We start from the raw sequence: 21,331 nt of genomic DNA, 5'->3' as shown, positions 1-21,331 counted from the left end.
TGCTTTTATTTCTTGGGGATGGAAGGTCTGAGTTAAATCAAGTATACGGAGACATCAAGAAATGGGAGCACAAGAAAGGTCGGTAAAAATATATTATGATAGAAACAAGGAGTACGCTTAAACTCGCACATTCTTTTTTTTTTTTTTTTGTGTCAAAAGTCATTCCTTAAACTCGCACATTCACAATCGTTGAAAGAAGATATACAGAGAGCACGCACACCTCAAGACTTTTCAATCAAGCAAAACTCGAAACTCGCAAGCATTTCCTTTTCTTTCTTTTACCCTTGATGGAAAAGGGAGGAGGTTTCTATGATTTCCCCTCTTCTCTCCCCTGTTTGTTGTAGTATCCAACTGATTTGTCATTGCTGATTTTCTACTGTAAATCTTTCGCCTAGAGGAATGTGATTTGAGTCTCCCATTCGAGAGGCCATTGCGACAATCTCAGGGGAGGCAGCAGCGGGTGGTTGCTGGTCGGATAATTGAAAGTTGTCCAACTCTTTAGGCATGCTTCCAACTTCAGCCGGCATATCCAAGCTTCCACTTGTCCTTGCCCAACTAGAGCGCCTGGAGTGTAGAATACTCCTTCCCTCTGTGCTCTCAGTAAGAGTGATCCTACTCAGCTCAGGGGAAACGATTGGCAGTTCGCCAGATTTGTCCAGACCATCATCATGTCCATATTGCCTTTCAAATTCATTTGCATTAGTAGTACCTTCATCCCAAACTGGCTTTCTTCCCATCTCCAGATTACCCAAGGGTTTCCCAACTTTCGAAACTGAAAAACCATCACCCACCACTCGAGGTGGGAGCTCGGGCTCTCTCTGCACCTTCGCCCTAAATTTGAATTTTGACGGAGGAATCCTGGTGCAGAATACCTCCATGAAGTTCTTAGAAATCCCTTTGTTAAATGGATTGGCTCGTCGATCATATCGGTATCTAAAGTTTTCATATGTCGACTGCAAAACAAACGAACAACTTATCACGTTATCCATATAAACTACTGGGTTCTGAAAATGGACTTAATCATCAATATTTTGAAACATTAGGGGCCTCTCCCAAATGTCCATTAGCTCAGGGAACAAGAATTGGAGGCAAGTAATCGTGGTTTTAGTTAAGCAGTTATACCTGGTTTGTGCTAATCAGATAAAGATGGAAGACTGAGAGGCCCCCAACAAACCAGACGCATACAAATGTGTAAACTATTAGGACAATGGAAGCTGGAGTCTTGCTCATTGCCTTCCAGATTGTTGTCTTCTCACTGTCCATTATTTTTCTGATGTAAACCCAACAAAAGCCATGTACGTACAAACACAGGATTGTTGTTGAGAAGACGAACATGAAAAAGAACCTGTAATTCCGCTGCACCAAAGACAAAATGATATATTAAGAGTCAAACATACAAGTAAGATTGCCCAAAGTTAAAGAAATTTCTTGTCAATACTCGTAAGGGCTACCAAACTATGAGTTTTAGTTACTTAAAAGAATAATTGAACAAGCACTCTGAAGATCACACTGCAGATAGCATAAAGTAACATTCATGTTGGAGTTGCTATATCTGTTATCAGCCACCTCGAAAAGTTAAATATCCATCACAAAGTTACATTTCTCAATTTCCTGTAAATGTTTCAGGGGAATCAAAATGCATGATACGTTGAGCAGGCCAAGCCAATTTATTTAGGTGCTTTCTATTTCCAATGGTAAACATTAGGAGTCGGAAATCACTGAGATCAATAGAAAAACATGGTTAACAACACTAAAAATATAAAATTCAAAAGGCTACGGATTACTACCCTGCACCCTTTTCCCTCCTAACATCATCCACAAGAATCTAACTAATACCTCCACCAGATAAAAAAAATTTTATTTTCCCCCCTCCTACTCCCATTCCCCTCCCATAACCATATACTAAACTTATCATCTTTAGTCCATATACAATAAATCAAGTATTTGACTGATAAGAGCTAAAAAATCAAGCTTTCATCAATTATTCACTGGGGTTCAAAAAAGTTTTGGGCAGATCAGAGAAATGCAAGAGTAATGACAATATCATTTATATTCAAAACGGTTTTTATCTAAAGATAACTATTATTAAAATAACAAACAAGCCATAAAGGACAAGCTACAGATGCTTGCTCCTAAGATTTTTTAAGTTAGACAAACATACGCGTTCTGATGCAAAACAAATCAATATATGTTGCTATAACAAATTAACCATGTACAAGTAAATCACGCCATTCATAGTGTAATGTAGAAATAAGTGTCTAATTGCTGTATTCTTGAAAAATATACAGCCAGAATGTAAACCTTTTTTTTGTCAAAACATCAAAAATCACCTAATGAAAAGAAATGTAAAAACAGCTTCATGGTCCAAACGAAGCTGAAATAACTATTTGCCTATATCATTGGATTTTTTTCCCAAACAATAATTAGACATAACAATACTTACCAATCCAATGCATTGTCCGACCCACGGACTGTGATGATCAAATCGTTCCACACAGTTATTGCATATGGAACAGTGTGAACAACGTGGAGGCCTATATAGCATGCAGGTATCACAATATTTAACTTTCACTACAACGCCATTCACATATACATCTTTGATGCGAGGAAGACGTAACTGTGGAGTTTGGCCAGGCTCTATTTCTGGACTGCCTTCATAGGCTTCTGGCTCCGGAGGACGTGCACTACGAGGAACTATACCAGGATCTCTTCCAGAAGTCAGGAGGAGAATGACCACATCCTAATGAGAAAAATAAAAACCCATCAGTTAATTACCCTACATGATTTAGCCAATAAATAAAGGACAAAATAAGTTATCCTTACACCTGTAAAAGATCGAAGAGAAAAAGGATCCATTAATTAGTCACAATTTTAAGGAGCAGATGCACATCCTTCTCAATATTAGATCATGCCTTCATCTCAAGTACATGCAGCAAAATTACTGCCAAATTAGGTGAGAGTGAAATTTAATAAATTAAGGTAGGGCATATATAAATCAAGAGCCATCATGTTAAACTATTCATGTTTAATATATTCATACATGGGTAATTTTCCACAGCATCTATTTACTGAACTTGGTGGTTTTTTTGGCAGCTGTAACTCACTTCATTTCCTTTATCACAAGCACAAGCTTTTAGCTCCAGCAATCCAATTAAATGCGAATTTCCTCTAATCATTAAAGTTGAACTTCTACACTTCTAAATAAAGAAACTTCAGTAATAAAAAGTAGAGATACAGTTAAGACGACATGAAATCCCCAAGGAAAAAAGATCAAGTTTAATAAGAATTGCCTCAAATTATCCACTATATTATATTGATGAAATGTTTAAGGAGATCTAACTGAAAAAAGATCCAATAATTCATAGAAAAAGAATCATAAAGTATGAGAGTTTCTGTTTTTAAGAACGTAGGAGAAGACCTAAAACTGAGGAAGCAAATGTTTGATGACATGGCTAAGGGAAGCTACTTGAGAAAGAGAACCCCAAAGTTTGGATATGAGTATTTATATGGTGCCATCGAATGATTGACACCAACTTAGTCCATATGATTCTTCTAAATAAATCTTTTCATTCATAGGTCATCTACCTAAAACACAAAGGGTAAGAGAGAATTTCGCAAGATTTCACTACACAACACTACAACAGACTCCACATGTAATATAATATCTCTAATGTATCTCCAGCCTATTAAGTACCTTCCGTATTAATCCTTCGTCAATTATTTAAGTATCAAGGTGAAGGTATTTTGGTATTTCTAAAAAGTGGAAATGTGGGATCATGCCATTTAATCGATGAAAAACAGTAATGAAAAGTATGTGATCATATTGGACACAGGATTGTCTACTGATCAACACAAATGCAGACAACAGGATTGGGCGCAAAGTTTGAAATCTTAGGAAGTCTGGCACGCCAAGAAGTTTACACATAGCACATCCATCATTCAACCACAGACATTTTTATTCTCATGGAATACAAGAAAGGAGTATATGGACTTACATAAACCGTGAAAACGATGACTACAACCATGATTGATATGCCCCAATGATCAGAAAAATCATCCATCAGCTTTCTGGCAACGAAGACGCAGAAAACAGCAACAGGAGCAATTATGAGGAATATCGTTAGAAACAGTGATCTCACATCAGGCCCAAAAATGAATCGTCCCCAAAGGAAAAATTTCTGCAAGGTAAGATGAAAAACCAGATCAGGCAAATTATGCACTATTCAGGATCTGCTACACAAACATACTAGAATAGAGGACAAAAGATTCTTTTTTCTTTTTCTTTATTGCAAGGGAAATTTGGTAAGCAATGGAACTTCATCAATGTTATCTAACCACAGAATATGACTTTGAGTCATGACAAGGTTTCTTGCTTCCAAGAAGAATTAAGCACAACAACAGAATCTTTTGATAAACATACTTCTTTAGGCGACTGTAGTTTCATGCTATATTAGATGTGATATCAGTGACAATCATGGCATGTACATTAAGTTTGCTATATATGTCTCAGCATATACATTCCAAAGTGAGGTTTCCACGCATATGGATTCAGAAGCAAGGATCTTCACTATAATTTGATACAATGAGGATAAGTACTTATACACGCAACTTGTAGATAGTTCCATCCTTCATATAATCAACCAATAAAACTCTGCGCAAATATTCACTTTCAAGTCTGTGTTGGAATTAGTTTATCTGAATATTGATGTGGGCAGCGCAATTTGGATTTTTTCCAAGCTTAAACACATGAATTTTGATTCAGAACCATAGAGAGAATACCCTCGTACTTTTCCCCTTTATGCTTCCAATCCATGATCTGCATAACAGTTAAGATTGGAATTCCCAGCAGTAGAAAAAGTTGAAAAGAAAAAAAGAAACCAATAAAAGATGATTCATTTATATATATACATCTAATAAAATTCACAAACAAACCATAAGCAATAAACAAGATCCCATTACTGATAACCTTTCAATTCTGCATAATCTGAAAGAGCTCAAGAGAATTTCAATTCTTACTATGTATTTATATATACATATTTTTTTACAAAAAACTTAATCTTTGATTGACTTTTCTCCAAATTATGCATATGAAAATGAGCATAGAGAATTCTGAACTCACATTACTGCCTTTCCAAGTCTGATAAGCCCTGACGAAGGCTGCACCATCGGCAGCGGCACCATCCGAATCCGAGCTCCGCGGCGGAGCCACCCCATACATCTCTTCCTCTATTTCTCTTACTAAACAAAACTTTTTTCCACTACAATTACTATTAAAATTTTAACAAACCACAAATTCAAAATGGAATTGAAATAAAAAACAAAACCCACCAAAAAGGCAGCTCTTTCAACGATATAATAATCTAATAGTAACAAGTAGTGAGAATCAATACTAGTATAAAAAATTTCTTTACACGGTTTTGACTTGGTTGGCTGTAACGGCTTATGAGAACATATCAAGCCATGTAGGAGAGATAATCTGCGATATATTCCGGCAAAACACCAGCCAGCCACGGCGGCCGGGAAGGTTGGTGAACAAAGGTCTACAGAATTTATGTATGGACTGTGGGGAAACTGAAAAGTAATCTAGCACTAGCTTGCTGGCAAGTAGAGGAGGACTTTTTGCAATTTTGTTATAGTGAGTAATTATACTTTTTTTTTTTTTGGGATATTTGACTTATTCTAAAACTTCAAATTAAGAATGGTAAGAAAGCAAGGAAATTTCTATTATTTCCTTTTCAAACATACTTTTTTTGCTAAATAATTATATTAGAAATTGAAATTTCAAACCTTAGAAGTGAAAATGAAAAGAAAGGAAAAAAAAAAAGAAGAAATGTCTATTTTCTTTTCTTTTATGTTTAACACAAACTTTTTCGGCTAAATAGTCATGATCGAGGTTGAAATTTTAAACCTTACAACTAAAAAGAGAAGAAGGAGGGGAAGTGAAATTAAAAATGTTCAATTAGATGAACGAAAGTTTTGTTGATAAGAAAAGAAAAAGTCTTCAAAATGATTTGATTAATAAATGAGAATATCATTAGAGAGGTCTTTTAGATTTAACAAGTATAACATATGACTATTACAAAGTTACTAGTTTCTTTCTCTTTTCTTTTTTCTTTCTTTTTTTGAAAAATATACATTTTGTGCATCAAGAATCTATATATAATAAGAAGTGTCCCATGAACAATTGGTGGGTTTTTTTTTTTTTTTTTTCTGGACTTGTTTCTTGCAATAGTGTCTCAATTCATATCACTATTGCAAAAAATAATTTGCAAGATGATAAGAAGCCAGTAGAATAATCCCAACCAGGTGAACCTTTTTGTTTTTCTTTGAAGAATATTTCTTTACGTGAGTGTTCAACAATATAACTAGTACTTCCCCTTTTTTTTCTCCTGAAAATATGGCCCAAGTAATAAATGTACAAGTTTCCTTTGTGTGAAAGCTTTTATTGACGTCAACAATAACAACGTGCTCAGTTATGACCTAATACTAACTCATGGCCCCATTGCTAACAATACACGTCATTGTCTTTTCTGAAGGAATTCAAACTAATTTTCTCAATATTAAAGAGAGCTACCAAAACATAGCTGCCATTGAAACTGGTTTACTTTTTATAAGTTTAGACAATAATCAACTTTTGTATAGCAATTATTCATACCTAACCCTCAAGTTGTCTGGTTTTATGTGTTTTTTTTTTGTGAGGATCAAAACATATAACTGAGCATCACCTCGCAACAAACATATAGTTTGTTGGAAGGAATTAAAAAAAAAACTGAAATGTTAATATGATTTGGTTTTATGTATAATTGAGATTAAACCATCACCTCGCAATTAAAAGAAAGAAAGTACATTTATACAATGGGTGTATAAAATGAAAATTTTGGTGGCAACCCAACTCTTTGATTTTTGTGGCCAATTAAGATCCCTATTAACTAGATGTAATATTATTGTTTTAGAGTTAATTTTGTATATATTAATAATATATATACTATCACGGTCACGATTAAATGCATGATACAAGAAAAAAAAGAGACGAAAACTGAAAAGGCAGTGCCAGCAGTATGCAAGAGTTTGTTTGTTTACGTTTTGGAAAAAGTTCTCTTCAAAAGAGAATTAATAATGATGTTTTGGGAAAATTTTCCGCAAAAGTCTATACTTTATTGACTTATGGGCCATGCACAAGAAAATGTTTGAAGTTGTTTGTCACTGGTTTGAAAACCATGTATATATGCATTAGCATTAAATATAATCTAAGACCCCGTTTGGTAAGTAAGTTTTTTGTGTGTTTATCTAAAACTTTACTATAATTTACTGTAAAAGTTGTAGGAAATTTTTTAGGATGAAAAACTTTTTTCTTTCTTCTTTTCTTTCCTCTTTTTTTCTTCTCCGTCTCCCCTCCCCGCCACCTCTGCCTCTGACGTAGAAGAACCAGCAGCCATGGGAAAATTGTTTTTTTTTTCTTTCCCACTCCTCCTCACCCTCCCGACGCCAGAGAACTTGCAACCATGGATTTTTTTTTTTTTTTTTTTTTGCTTTTTCTCTCTCCCTCTTCTCCATCTCCCTATCCCTATCCCCCACTCCTCCTCTCCCTAGCCACCCTCCCCTTCCCTCTTTGACCGATCTGGTCGCGCGACCAAATTGTAGCTAGGGGGAGGGGGAGGGTGGCAGGAGAGGCAGAGAAGGAGAGGGGAGGAGGGAGGGAGAGGGAAGAAGAGCGGGAGAGGGGAGGGAGAAAGAAAAAAAAAAGAAAAAAGAGGGGAGCACTAACAAATCAGTCAAAGGGGAAAGGAGAGAGGGGAGGAAACGAGAGGGGAGGAGAGGAGGAAGGGGGGGAGGGAGAAAAAAAAAAAAGGAAGGCCGGCATCGGAATCGGCACCAGAATAGGTGACCGACACCGGAAACGGCGGTAGAGGTGGTGGTCGGTGACAGAGGACGTGGTGGGTTGGGTGGAGGAGGAAAAAGAAGAAAAGAGGAAGGGAAATTTTTTGTGTATTAGATATTTTGAAGTGTGTAAGTTAAAAACTTTGAAAAAAATTTTTGGGTTACTGTAGGTAAAATTGTTAAAAAATTAGTAGCAAACAAATTTGGTAAAAAACTCAAATCCCAAACAGGGTCTAATTTTGGCTTATGAACAATAGAATTTCTTGATACCTCCTTTTAAAGTTCTTTACATCTTCCACTGCTTGAGGGATGGGAAAGCACTGAAAAAATGGTGTTAAATGGAGGGATAATCCTCCAAATTTTTTTGTTTTGCTAAACATGCTTGTTCCATCTATAATGATTTTCAATGGAGGGATATTTCTTCAAATTTTATTGTTACCACACTTGCTGCGGAAAGTATTTCAGATTAATGAAAATTTTTAATTTCTTTTTTCAGAAAAAAAAAGGCGGGGAAAGCATTGATAGCAGTAATGACTACCCCATTGTGGATGAGCTTTGGCCCATTTCTTGTTTTATTCCTTTTGCCCTTGGACAATGATTTCTCCTCCGTGAAATTGGCCTTGGACAATTTTTCAAATTCCATTTCAGGTATAGCATATTTGTAATTTCCTTCTCTTCTATAAAACTCTTATAAATTTTAATTATAAAAAAAAGACAATATCAGTTGAAGAAGAGTAACATCTATAAAGTATAAACCCTTGAAATAGAGAAAATATATTCTTTCTTTTTTCTTTAAGGTCAAGGTAGAATATCTTCTTCTTTCTTATTTTTTTATGCTATTAAAGATAAAGCAAATCAAACATCTCCCTCTAATAGTTTCCAGAGTCTTTAACTTAACTCTTCAATATCTTTATATAAATTATAACCTGTATAGTGCTGTCTCTATCTATTAATATTTGCGTGTGTTCTTTTTCTTTGTTCCTTTTTCGTCCAACTTAATCAAGTTAACTAGAAATCTCAGCTGCCAAAAAAAAAAAAAACAAAATAGAAATCTCAATTGCTTCCAATCTCATGAATAATAGTTCTTTCAATAGAAAAATAAAACAACTAAATTTATTGAAGATTAATCTAAAGATCTGTCAAATACTGAGTAGGCATGAAATTCTAAATTCAAGCAGAGGAGTACATTTGTCAGCTTCATTGAAAAATAACCACAAAACATTCAAGAATCAAGAGCCTCCCCATCATTCAAGAGCTTAACTGTACATAGGCCAATTGAAAGCATATTCAAGTCCATTGACATCTGATTTTTCAACTAAACCTGATGGGATGCATCTTGTTCCCTTTCTCCTTGTTGGATTAGTTCTTGCACTTTTTCATTCTTAGCCTTATTGGTTTCATCAATTGGCAAAGAGCCTAGTGGTAGTATCTCAGATGGGATGATTGTGATGGGCTTCATGATAGTGGGGAGCTTTGGCTCTTCTGGTTTCATCTTGATATTCTTGTATATTACGTATAGGGCCATTTGTATCGTCCCAAAAATGAATCCCACTACGCTGGGAACCTGTATTAAAATGGAAAAAGCATGATCAACGAGAAAAATTGACAATTAATGGAATATGAAATTCGATAATCATGAGTTCTTCAAAAACCTCGATTAAATTGAAGAAAAAAAATGATGATTTCTATAAACCAATATTGACCTTTTTCATGACTTTGTGATTTAGAACATATCATCTGTTCTCTTAGGTTTAAGGTAATGATTGGAATACTCGCAATTCACAAAAACTAGTACGTAGGAATATATTGAGACACATAATTAATCTTGTGTCAACCAATCAAATAATGCCCAATCTAAATCTGATTTAACCTAAGCACTAAAGAATATCTCAAGGAAATAAAACCTTTCTAAAAGATCATTAGTGTTTAATTAGGAATTATTGCTAGTGATTCTCGTAAATAAATCTTCAATAAGAGCAAGAAATTAATTACCGTGATATGTATGTCCTTAAGTAGTAAACCATAAGAGGACCACGTAAGAGCATTCAAAACAAGGGAAAATGATAACCAGAATGGCATGAACTCCACACTTCTAGTACTTATGACCTGCTTCTGCATTGCACAACACAAAGAAAAAAAAAAAAAACAAAAGTAAGCAGAAGATAAAACTAAAAGACAAGCACACGTACGAAGTTTGCTACCAACAAAGTATCTTGTTGAAGATTAGTTGAGCAAAACTCGACAAAATTGATAGAACAATCCTCAGATTTTCCATGGTGAAATATCCTCATTGCATCAAGCAATTAAAAAGTGACAAATCATTGAATTAAACGTTCAAGTTGGATAACTAGATCATGATTTAAGGCCTAGCAAGGAGAATTTAGCATAAAATGAGCCGTTTTTAGCATCCTTACCATTACGCTTAGAGGTGCAATGTATACAATCGCGGAAGAAGCAACACAAAGCCAACCTAGGGCTTGAGTCTTTCGAGCTCCTTTGGCCAGATATTCGGTCAGAATGCAAATCGATCCAAAACCAATGAAGTTCAGAAGAATTACAAGCTTCAAAGTGAATATCTGCAAAGGCCAGTTTAAGTTCAAATCAGCTCATTAAAATCGTGAGGAGAAAAAAAAAAGCCCTTGAAGAAGGAAAATATTGCTGCATGTTTTTTTTTTTCTTGATAGATATGCTACGTACTCTGTGCTTCTTTGGTGCATGAACAATGAAGAAGGCAATGTAGATGGTCTCTATGAGACAGCCAATGGAGTTGACGGTAACCAGAAGCACATTTGATTTGACTCTGGCATAATCAACCCAAAGCATGGCACTGAATAACGAAACCACGTAGGGGAATGAATGAAACCCTTCAGTTGATTTTTTCTTGGCAATCCTACGAAACGTTGGCCTGAAAATCATGTCGAAATATTCTTCTTGGTTAGTCATTGATCATGAAAATTACTGAGAGGGCAACAAATGTGTATATCTATACGAGAATATGACTTACACTGGAGCAAGATACACCAAGAAGGAGACCAAGTTGCCTGAAAAACTGATTGTTAAGAAACAATGAAGAATATGAATACAATCCCTAAAATGTCTGCTCGACATGAACACAAGATACTGAGTAAGCATCACATATACACTGTCCAATGTCCTCCCATTTTTCATTCCATGCATCCTTGTATGATCGGTGTTGCAAAACCAACATAGCCCAGAAAAATTAAAAATTCAGAAAGCTATATTGTTTATTTTATGCGTACGATGCTGTTATATTTAATGTGGTTTAACTTTTTGTTTTCTACCTAATGTCATGCGCATATAAAGTTTTGCCATGTTTCATTCCACTGAAGGATGAAAAGGCACCTAAAATTTGAGAGCGAAGTATAATGCTATCAAATATATCGAAAGAAAACTATTCTTTTCTATTTTTACCTAGAATACCAAGGGCGAACACCCATGGATTTTGGATGGGGATGAGGGTCATAGCTTCGAGAAGCTAGAAATCTTTCCCTTTTGGCAATGGGCCTCTAGAGGACACCCCTAACTTTCCCTGATTTCTTGATGCAACCCATTGTCAGTGGGTTGGGCATATATATATAGCGTGGGAATTGAATATTTGCTTCACAGGAAAAAAGTAAAATTCAGGGTAAACGTGTGAAGTAATAGTAGGTTGGACACATTATTGATCATACAACAAATCAGCAACCACTAGCCCTAGAAGGCTGCCACATTATCCATGAAATTATTTTCAATTATCCTCTTTTTCTTGCGTTGAAGTAATGATTTCTGGTAAGGATATGCCTCGTAATTGCCTGACGTCTCTAAAGTTGATTGTAAGTTCGATGGATGATTAGCACTTGCATTTCTAATTAATTAAGCTTAAACAATTTGTTGTTAAGGTATGGGGTCCTTAAATTTTGACACAAAAGGTTCAGATTAGCTCATCATTATCATATTGTGTTGATTGAGTTTGCGGCCTAACACAAAAGGAAAATTGAATTGTTGAATCCGCAATCACAAATAGAAATGAAAACGACAATCATTAATAGAGATAAAATCTACTTCAAACTTTTCGTTAGTTTTGTATTTTTTTTTTTAATGTAAGTGAGAAGTCTCAAACTCGAGATCTGTCACTTATACTCCTTCTCCTCGACCATCCAACTCGTCTTTCCCCCAACTTTTCGTTAATTAAAAGTCTATAACAAAGCTTTTTAACAGTTGGGGTATGTAATCTTACCATAATTTCCACGGTATGCGACTTAGAAAGCTTACACTACAGTTGGACAAGCGACCACAACTTATGGTATTTTACCTTACACTTGGGTAATAGATTGCTGTCCATCAAAAATGATGGCTTGAGATGCAAAATGTTCTGCTGGGATAATACTACAAGGAATTCAATGGTAGGATTGATATAACTAACAAATTAACTCATAAATGGTGTGAAAAAATAACTCAATAAACTATAAATACACCCAGTACAATTATCAATAATAATAGGTATAAACCAACAAATACTGTGATCTCTTAACTTAGATATTAATTTTTGGGATTTCAACATTTATCACTAGACCAACTCCTCATCAGTTACACTTAAGCAATTGAACTGCATGAATTTCATAAAATAAGATTTTAAGTATAATATTTTATGGTGAATTACTGAAAAAGTTCTCGAACTTTTTCAACAAGTTATGTTTCATCCTTGAATTATAAATTACTTTATTGTAGTCATTTAAATTGTACATTTATTACACCACAACTACTTACTCAAAATTAGGTAAGCAACCACTTAGCTCTATCGGATTGGAATTAAACAAACACAATTTACTTGTTATATTACACAAAGATTTCAATATCTCAAATATGTTGCACCACTAACAACTTTGCATCAGAATAAAGACCAACCTTACTATATATTCTGTTTTTAAAAAGGATATCTAAGTGATTGAATTACAATAACGTTATCTCTTAATTCTCAAAAATTATTAGAAAGCTCTTTATGGTATTATGAGCAGATGAAGAATTAGGACCAAAATCTAAGACTAAGACCATTTTACTCTTACGACCAAAAAGGACCAACAAATATTGGACAAAATTTAATGACTAACAGATAATTTTAAAAGTTTGAGCACCTGAAAAGTTTTAGAGCAAACTATATTTTATGAGAGGTTTATTGATCCATTGGAATCATAAATGTTTTGACCATCAAACAAAACTCATTCTCCTAGCTTTCAAAAAGAACTCATAATTAAACCCCTAAAGAATCGCAATCTTTTGCACTTCTCCTCTGTTAATCATGTCAATACAAAAGTAAAGGAAAAATAACAACAAAACAATTCTGGGCTTCTTCCTTTTTCTTTCTTTCTTTTATTTTTTCCCAGAACCCACCACAACCGCAAAATAAGCCATGCAAAATTCCATGCAAAACACTCGACTGCACCTTTTGACTTGAAAGATTTCCAAAAAGGAAATCTGAAGGCAAAACCAAGCCAGAACCGCACGTATTAGAAACCTTAATTCCTAGCGCCAAAATCATTCTGGTGGATGGCGGCTTTCACGCTCGGTCAAACTTCAATATCAGATGATAGAGACTTTCCATGGACCACCAGAATAAAGGGATTGCCATCATTGTTTCAGTGCTTCTCATCAATAGATTAATCAAAACGGGTTCGTTATGTAAAAATTCTCCTGTGTTTGTAGTATCACAAAAAAAAAATGGGGAGGAACGTGAATGGTCATTGTTGGTTTCCATCGTTTAAGTTGAATTGCACCAATACCCCTGTAAATTTGCTTGGATGGATGTTAAAACTAGGAGGAATATGCGGCGCAGCTCGAGATTGGGGGTGAGTGGAAGGAGGGCTGCTTGGGTTAGGGGTGGTTCTGTTTGGTGGTGCAAAGGATCCCGGCGATGGGCGATGTGGGCTGTTAAAGTGTTGCGGCGGCGAAGAAGAACTAAAAGTAGAAAAGATGGTGCTTTGTAAGTGTTTCATGTGTGCATTATTGCATCCTTCAATTTAGTAGAGATTGTGTATGCTTAACAGTTGAGTTTAACATCTACGTTTGTAAGACCTGGATGGATAAATTCTGTACTAAAAATTTACTTAGAACGTGAAAATTTAGTGCTATTGACAGTGAAATCATTTGTTAAAGGTGAAAATTTTATGTTGATGAATAGTTACTTTGATTTGAAAAAGATGCCAAAACTTACAAGGAAAAAATTAGCGGTCTAATGATTAGATAAATTAAGCACTAATATTGATTGGAAATACATGAAACGTGTAACAACAAATTAAAACGATAAAAACACATTGAAGAATGACAATTTCATTTGATGCTGAGAATCATTCAGTAGTTCTAATAATGTGGACATTAATCTGCAGGGCTGTACATATTGTGACTACTTGGGAAAAGCAATGTTTATCTTGTTTCCGCCTTTCCGGCTGTGCCTAGCATGTTCTCCATTATTGACGTCTTCATGAGCTAGCATGGATACTCTTTATCATGTGAAAAATGCAGCAGACAAATCACAACCCGATGATTCCACTAAACAGCCTATGATTTGGTTTTGGAGGAGCTGTCGATCTCTGAGTTTAACTTTCGCCATTTGTCAAAAAAGGTTTCACAACCAATTGGTACAATATATTATCATCACTTGTTGCTAACTTGCTATTGCGCTCTATCCTGCACCCTTTTTTTTGACCCTTACCTGCCAGTTCAGTAGTGGATTCAGACTTCTTAATGTGGGCTCCTGATTGCACCATAAAATACATGACTTCTTAATGTGGTCATCATCAAAATTAATTAATTCCAAGCAATATAATTATCCAATTAATAACTACAGATACTATAAGAAATTGGGTTTTCTAAAGTATTCATATGTCACTAATAACTGCATCACGGATTCGAATCGTTAAAAGGGTAAGTGAAAGATCACCGTTAATTCTATTTTTTTTTTTTAAGAAGTATTCATATACCAAGCAACGTACTCAAAAGAATGGAACCGTTCAACTTCATGACTTTAAAAATCTCAAGTGCCTTTCAAGAAAGTTAAGCAAAATAGGTATAAGAAAGTTAATCAAAATAGGTATAAGATTAATTAATTACCAAAATAGGTATCAGATTAATTAATTACTTTGGAGGATAATTTTTACAATGCAAGTATCTTTTTATCACTAGCATAATGGACCATTTTATAGTAAATACTGCAGCAAAATTGACAGGGAAATGGACTAATGGTGGTAGGTTAACTATTCTTTAACAGGGAATATTGACACTGGCATTACATCAGCCACTATAACAGGAGACTCTACCGTACTTATGTGGCAAGTTTAACGTTAGAATCTGTTTTACAAAATAACAATACTTTTAAGCGCATATATAGATTACGAATCCGAATCCAGCCGTGTAAGAAGGAAGATCCAAATTCTTGACCTTAAGAAAAAGTCTTTAAGAGTTTTTAACCGTCAAACCAACCACAAATGGTTCAGCACCATCGTCCGTACTTGACCAATGATCTTCACCACGTATTTAGCTGATCAAACTGATTCAGACCAATTCGACTAATAACTTCAAGGGGATTTGCATCTCCAAGCCTAGTACTTTTCTCTATTTATTTCCCAATTTAGTTTATCTAAAATGATTAGAACCTAAAAGGAAATTATCCCAACATATTTATTAGTTGATCTTGATAAGTTGATTATCATATTCGAAACTCGAATAATTTGGGAGGATTCTGTCCAATTAATTGATGGTATGTCCTTTGGCCGTTGCTGAATGCCAAATGATCGATGTCTCACTGAAGATGAGTATTAATGTGACAGTTCTGCTTTCTAAAAGTACTTCAAAAGTTTCGAGGGGAAATGAAGGAAGCATCCTTCATTCACCTTTAAATGAAGACCTTAGAAGGTGGGAAGCTACCAGATGTCCGGCTACTTGAGGTGTTATTCAGCAAATGATTTTTAATTAGTCTTTTTTTTTTCATGACATTTAATTAGTTACTTGTGATTACGGTCTTGGAAGATATTTGTAGTGGTCAAATTAAGTAATTAAAGTGAAACTTTTTGTTTTTATAATAACATTTATGCCACTTTGAGTGATTATTGTTTCATTTCCCTTAAAGATATTTTGATTTATAAATATCAGTGTGTTGACTAATTAGGACGTGAGAAAGTTAAAATCCGTGCAGCCTATTACTTCAAGCGTGAAATTTGATACCTCATGTTGAACAACTATTTCAGTCCAATATGCTCATGTCTTCCATTCCACGAATATGCTTGTGATCTTGCTGTGGACAACTAAATATTAGACTAGATTCAATGCAATTGACTCATTTACTATGCACTAATTATGTACATCTAGGCTAGGGTTCTTTTACATAGCTTTGAAGTTTTTCTTTTATTTTATCTTTGCATCTTTCTTCACACCTTTTTTAACCCCAACTGTCAAGCACAGAATCTGACTCCTAAACCTGACAGTGATAAAGATTCTAAGAAACCTCTCTTAATTATTGGGTCGACTTAGACATTTTAATATATATGTTCAATACTTCCGGACATTTCAATGTTCAAATGATTAATCTATTAATACGTATTACATATACATCACATTTATACTAATTCATCGACATATTTGGGCTCGTCATCGATGGGACAAGTCCCAAACTAGTCTGTGGATCTAGATTTGCATATGTTGTTTCCAGCCGCAAAACGTTTCGGACTGATTTCTTCCAGAAGGACTACAAATGACACAAAAAAATTGGTCTCTATCTTATAGTGGAATGTTATATACGGATTCTCAGAATAATTTGAGAATCCCAAAACCTAAAACAAATGTTGCTCATAGCTAGAAAAGAGGGCAACTAGTTCTTGGCTTTGACTCCTCTTTGAACCCTTCGTTTATTGTAGCTTTTTCTCAGATGTATTTCTAAATAGGCAATGTAGGATTTTGTGTCGGACAGACTTGTATGATCAGGACACCAATTGACTATTAAATCTCATGGTTATGACATAGATGTACTCTGTGGTATGCAACAGGTATCGTAGGATATGTTGACAACTCAATAAATGAATGACAAAATAAAAAATATATGTGAGGAGAAGAATTTCTTGCTTTAATTAAAGTACTTTTACGTGCATTTTAGAGAATAGAGTGAGTGAATAAGGGATTTTGAACCGCCAAACAAAAGAAGGTTTGGACATAAAAAATGCTAGAGGTAATCATACAAAAAATAATGTACCATAAAGAAGGACAAGAAAGTTTCTGTTCCAATTAACTAATCAACTTGTATTATTTGACTCGGTGAAAAGTTAATGAAAGCACAATAAAGCAAGAAGAGATCAAATACAAATTCAATAGGAGTATAAAATATTCTTTGTCTCGGAACATTAAAACCTAAGGCTAAAAATCTCCGGCTGAAAAGTTTTAACCTTTTTCGGTTCTCTGTTCCTTTGATCATTCTGTTGGAATATACCCGTTTTTCTAGCACTTATGCATGAAGCTTAGTTCAAATAAAATAAAGAATCAAAACTTAGTTGACTAAAAAAAGGTCCGTCTAATGGGTGCTCTATGAGCATGCATTAAGATATATTTCACGTGTTATATTTTTGAAAATATGAGATTAATTAGAAAAAATAAATAAATATAAGAAAAAGTAGGTAAGATTAAATAAGAAAAATATATAAATATAAGGGAAGATAATAATTGTTAGTATGTGTGTATGTGTATATACATACACACACACATATATATATATATATATATATATAGTAGTTTAGATGAATGCTAGACATGTTAACGAGTGTCCTACGGGTATCCGTTAAAAAAATGCATAAAAAATGTACATTTTTTTTATATGGCTACCCAATTAAGATGATTTTTAGATTCAATAAAAAAAAAAGATTACTTTCTTGTTTCAATTAGTACACCAAATTAACATGAGATAGTACAATATGAGCATATTTTACGCTTTTGTACCATCAGGTGCTTAATCAAATGCAATAAGACTTAAAAACTAACGTATCGAGCTACAATCCAACCCAACTAAGGAAATAATCTCAATGAAGAGATATTCTAGGATCTTTACCCCCACAGCTAACGTATCAAAAAATGGCTACTTTCATACTCACAGGCCAGCTTGCCACTGGTGTAGTCCAACCATAACAACCATCAAACTCATGCTACATTCTGATAATAAAACAAATTCCTTTTACAACTCTAGCACATTTTAATAAATTTAGATTCTTCATGCTAAACCTAAAACTAATGAACTTATATTTATACTGGTGGTCTGTCTAACGGGTGATTAAGATGGAGTTAAACATATAATGTAAAATACGATAATAATTTTTAGCATATGAATTCATATAGTAAATCAGTTGTAATCTAAATATACTAACGAGTACCCATTAAGTATCCGTTGAAAAAATCCTACTTATATATGAATCCACTTCGACTTTTAGAAGAAAAATCAGAATGTAATAGTCCCTACAGCTGGAAGTCTACGAGACATATAGGAATCCATATTGTCCTCGCAATCTGAAATTGATGGTGTCATTGATCACGCTGAACCTCTCGATTACTTCGATTTTGGAGGCTCCAACGTTAGTACGAGCTACTTTTTACATTTGGTGCAAGTCCATTGCAACATTCAACTCCTGAATAATGCTATGTTCTGACAACAAAAGCAAGAATCTTTGAATGACTTGTTCCAAGAAAGTTCTCTGATCACAACTTGGAGAACTATTAAATTAGTTTATACTTTTTGTGAGAGCTAATAAGATCTGAATTCATCTGAGAATCGAATCCCACTGGCGATTTGTAAAAGACAAATGAGAAGGAAATAGTTCCTACTCCAATGTCACACTTTTAGTGGTTCAAAATCTAGTCTTTCATAAACTTCAGTCTGAGCCACATAGGAACCCATTGTTGTTCTCGCAATTTAAAGGTTAATTATGTCATCCATCACACTTCCTCAAGTTCCTTAGTATTTACATTCGCCAAGCTTCAGGGTAGGCATCAACTACTTTAAAGATTAAAAAAATAAGTAGCTCTTAGATTAAGAAACTAAACTATAAGGTTATTTGTTTGTTTCTCTTGTTCTTTTTGTTCATATGATCCTGGAGATATTAACTAACTGTTGCTTTTAGTTGATGGTGTTGCTTGGAGCTGCTTTTAGTCGATGGTCTTGCTTGAAACTGATTTTTATTGACTGGTGTAGCCAATAGGATAGGTGCAGCTGAAGATGCCCCGTATTTGAGCACTTGAAGTAGTATAATGAGAAACTCAAAGCAACTTTGAGCAATTAGTTTTGTTATAAATTTGATTCATTAGGAGTTCGCTTCACATAAATGTTACTGCATCTTTTTGGCTAAAAAAAGAAGGTTGTTGAGGCTAACTTCTACCTATTTGGGCAGCTTTGAGTTCTTTGCCAGTATGAACTTTTTAGTAGGTGTGGACTAGGAACTTTTACTAGAAATGAAAAATAGAGACCCTTTAAGGTTAGGTTAAATCCAACTGTACAGTTAATTATAATTTTGTTAAACCATACGATGGTAAAAAAAAATTGTTTATATCTCCATCCACTATTTGTTAGAATTTCGAAGTAGATAAAAGTAGAAGAAATAGGTGTAGATGCATCTCATGCATACTATTCTCTACCTGTTTATATGTGACATCTAACTTATTGGGAGAAACTCAAATGCTACTCTGGCAAAATTTAAACAGTGACATGTTTTGAAGCTGGTTTGGACAAATTCAAATACCTTTTGTTACAATTAACTTTTAGAAGCATCTTTTTTACAAGGTTATGCCTACAAGTTAATGTAGACACGGTGTTAAAAGTGGTTTAAGCTATTAAATGGGTAAACTTTTGCCAACACCAACGGACGGTTCTATGGTGTAGTGGTTAGCACTCTGGACTTTGAATCCAGCGACCTGGGTTCGACTCCCGGTAGGACCTATGTGTCCTTTTTGGCAATTTATTATTCCATTATTATTATTTTTTGGTTTTCTCTGTCCATTTAATACTCCAAGAATATAAAAGTCTTATTTCATTCAGCACTATTACCTACCAAACTCTACATTCAAACTAGTTGTAAAGTATTCCAAATATATCATGACTCAGCTTCCAAATACAGTGTGAAAATCACACCTAAATTTTGTTACAGATAACCCAAGTTACCACTTTTTCACAGTAATATAGGTAATAAAATGTATCTCAAATCAACAGTTGGTATTGCCTCTAATTAATTATACGAGATTGAAAAGTGTCCATGTCTATTTACAATTCACTCATGATCCATGGTCTCCTCAAGGCTCAAGGTATCTTCGTTTATGGTTAGAACAATAGGTCTCCATTAGCTTATTGTACGATTTACAGAAAGAACGAGGCTACAAGAGAACTCTTGAATCCATAATTTTCTCCTAAGAATTTTTTTTTTAGCCAAGGCCCTTTGTGCAACAAAGTCTAATTCACTCTAAATGCAGATATTTTAAGGAATTATAATCTTGGTTCCTTGAATTCTAGATTTGAACAATTCTGTCTTTTTTCTTTTTGTTTTGTTTTAAGACAGTTAAAAAACATAGTTTAGACCCTTTGATTTATAATTTGGACACTTTGTTGAATTTGAATCAACAAAGGAGATAAGTGAGAAATTACTATTGATCCTCTTTTGAAAAAAAATGCATTATTTTAAGAATAATCAAACATTTTCCGTTTTAAGATTAACCAAAAGTGCTTTTTCTTTCTTTCTTTCATGGTTTTTTTTTGGCTTTTCCGCCGCGGGGGGGGGGGGGGTGTCTTAAAAATAGCATTCGATTTGTATTTTGGAGAGCTCATGCAAATAGAAAGATATCAATCCACAAACGTTCCTAAGAGCCAAGTTTTGGAGGGAAATCAGAGTAGTGTCTCTTCAACCACAATTTTCATTCTAATCCTTAATTTTTCTCCCTATTCCTATAGTTTCTTAATGAAAAGCTAAATATCAATTGTGAACTTAGTTGAAATGGCAATCATTGTATTCGAGATTTGTTGCGGCTATAGAAAATACCCATAAACTTGTATTAGTAGGACAAGTAAGATATTGCACATGTGAGCGACACATGGACCGATACACATGGTGCTATGTGGCGCTTCTTCATCGTATTGTTTATACTCCAAATACTCGTAGACAAACGCCCTGACACCTAATCTAGCTTTTTTGAAGCATTAGCAACTTCATCAACTGTTGAAGCATCTTTTCAAGGGTGTACGTACACAAAAACTATCACATAAATGTACCCAAGTTTTGTTTCTCCCTATATTTTAGACACTTAATTTTACTTTATTAATAAACTACGTGCTCCTGAAGACAAATCCAATCTATATTTAACTGTGTATCTATAGTTAAAAATGCTTCTTAGTGGAGTTGGAATTAAATATCCATCTATTTTGTCAATTTTCTTGGTATTGCTTTTG

The 21,331-nt window shown here is 34.4% G+C and overlaps 2 protein-coding genes and 1 non-coding gene across 3 annotated transcripts; 1 reads left to right on the top strand and 2 right to left on the bottom strand.

Annotated features, from left to right (window-relative positions):
* Positions 1–62: 62 nt before the first annotated feature.
* On the bottom strand, positions 63–5,628 carry LOC113742759 (probable protein S-acyltransferase 7). The gene is made up of 5 exons (XM_027270704.2): positions 5,120–5,628; positions 3,996–4,178; positions 2,444–2,740; positions 1,123–1,356; positions 63–953 (listed from the first exon to the last, which is right to left on the bottom strand). Exons 1-5 carry the CDS (start codon positions 5,216–5,218, stop codon positions 360–362), a joined length of 1,407 nt encoding a protein of 468 aa, XP_027126505.2. The 5' UTR covers positions 5,219–5,628; the 3' UTR covers positions 63–359.
* A 3,366-nt stretch (positions 5,629–8,994) lies between these two features.
* Positions 8,995–10,448, bottom strand: LOC113740681 (bidirectional sugar transporter SWEET15-like). The gene is made up of 3 exons (XM_027268216.2): positions 10,293–10,448; positions 9,871–9,990; positions 8,995–9,442 (listed from the first exon to the last, which is right to left on the bottom strand). The coding sequence occupies exons 1-3, from the start codon at positions 10,293–10,295 to the stop codon at positions 9,194–9,196; spliced, it is 372 nt and encodes a 123-aa protein (XP_027124017.2). The 5' UTR covers positions 10,296–10,448; the 3' UTR covers positions 8,995–9,193.
* Positions 10,449–19,762: 9,314 nt separating this feature from the next.
* TRNAQ-UUG (transfer RNA glutamine (anticodon UUG)) lies at positions 19,763–19,834 on the top strand. The gene has a single exon. It is a non-coding gene; the product is annotated as a tRNA-Gln (tRNA).
* The last annotated feature ends 1,497 nt before the right edge of the window (positions 19,835–21,331 follow it).

The sequence above is a fragment of the Coffea arabica genome, chromosome 4e, assembly GCF_036785885.1.
Source record: "Coffea arabica cultivar ET-39 chromosome 4e, Coffea Arabica ET-39 HiFi, whole genome shotgun sequence".
Lineage (NCBI taxonomy): Eukaryota > Viridiplantae > Streptophyta > Magnoliopsida > Gentianales > Rubiaceae > Coffea > Coffea arabica.
The sequence above is the reverse complement of the archived record's forward strand: the minus strand, read 5'-3'. Positions and strand labels throughout refer to the sequence as shown.

Coding starts and splice junctions, on each gene's coding strand:
- LOC113742759 (XM_027270704.2), bottom strand. CDS start 5,218: ATGTATGGGGTGGCTCCGCCGCGGAGCTCGGATTCGGATGGTGCCGCT. Junction 4,179..5,119: donor AGACTTGGAAAGGCAGTAAT/GTGAGTTCAGAA, acceptor CTTACCTTGCAG/AAATTTTTCCTTTGGGGACG. Junction 1,357..2,443: donor TCGGACAATGCATTGGATTG/GTAAGTATTGTT, acceptor TCTTTGGTGCAG/CGGAATTACAGGTTCTTTTT.
- LOC113740681 (XM_027268216.2), bottom strand. Junction 9,443..9,870: donor TTAAGGACATACATATCACG/GTAATTAATTTC, acceptor ATTTTAATACAG/GTTCCCAGCGTAGTGGGATT.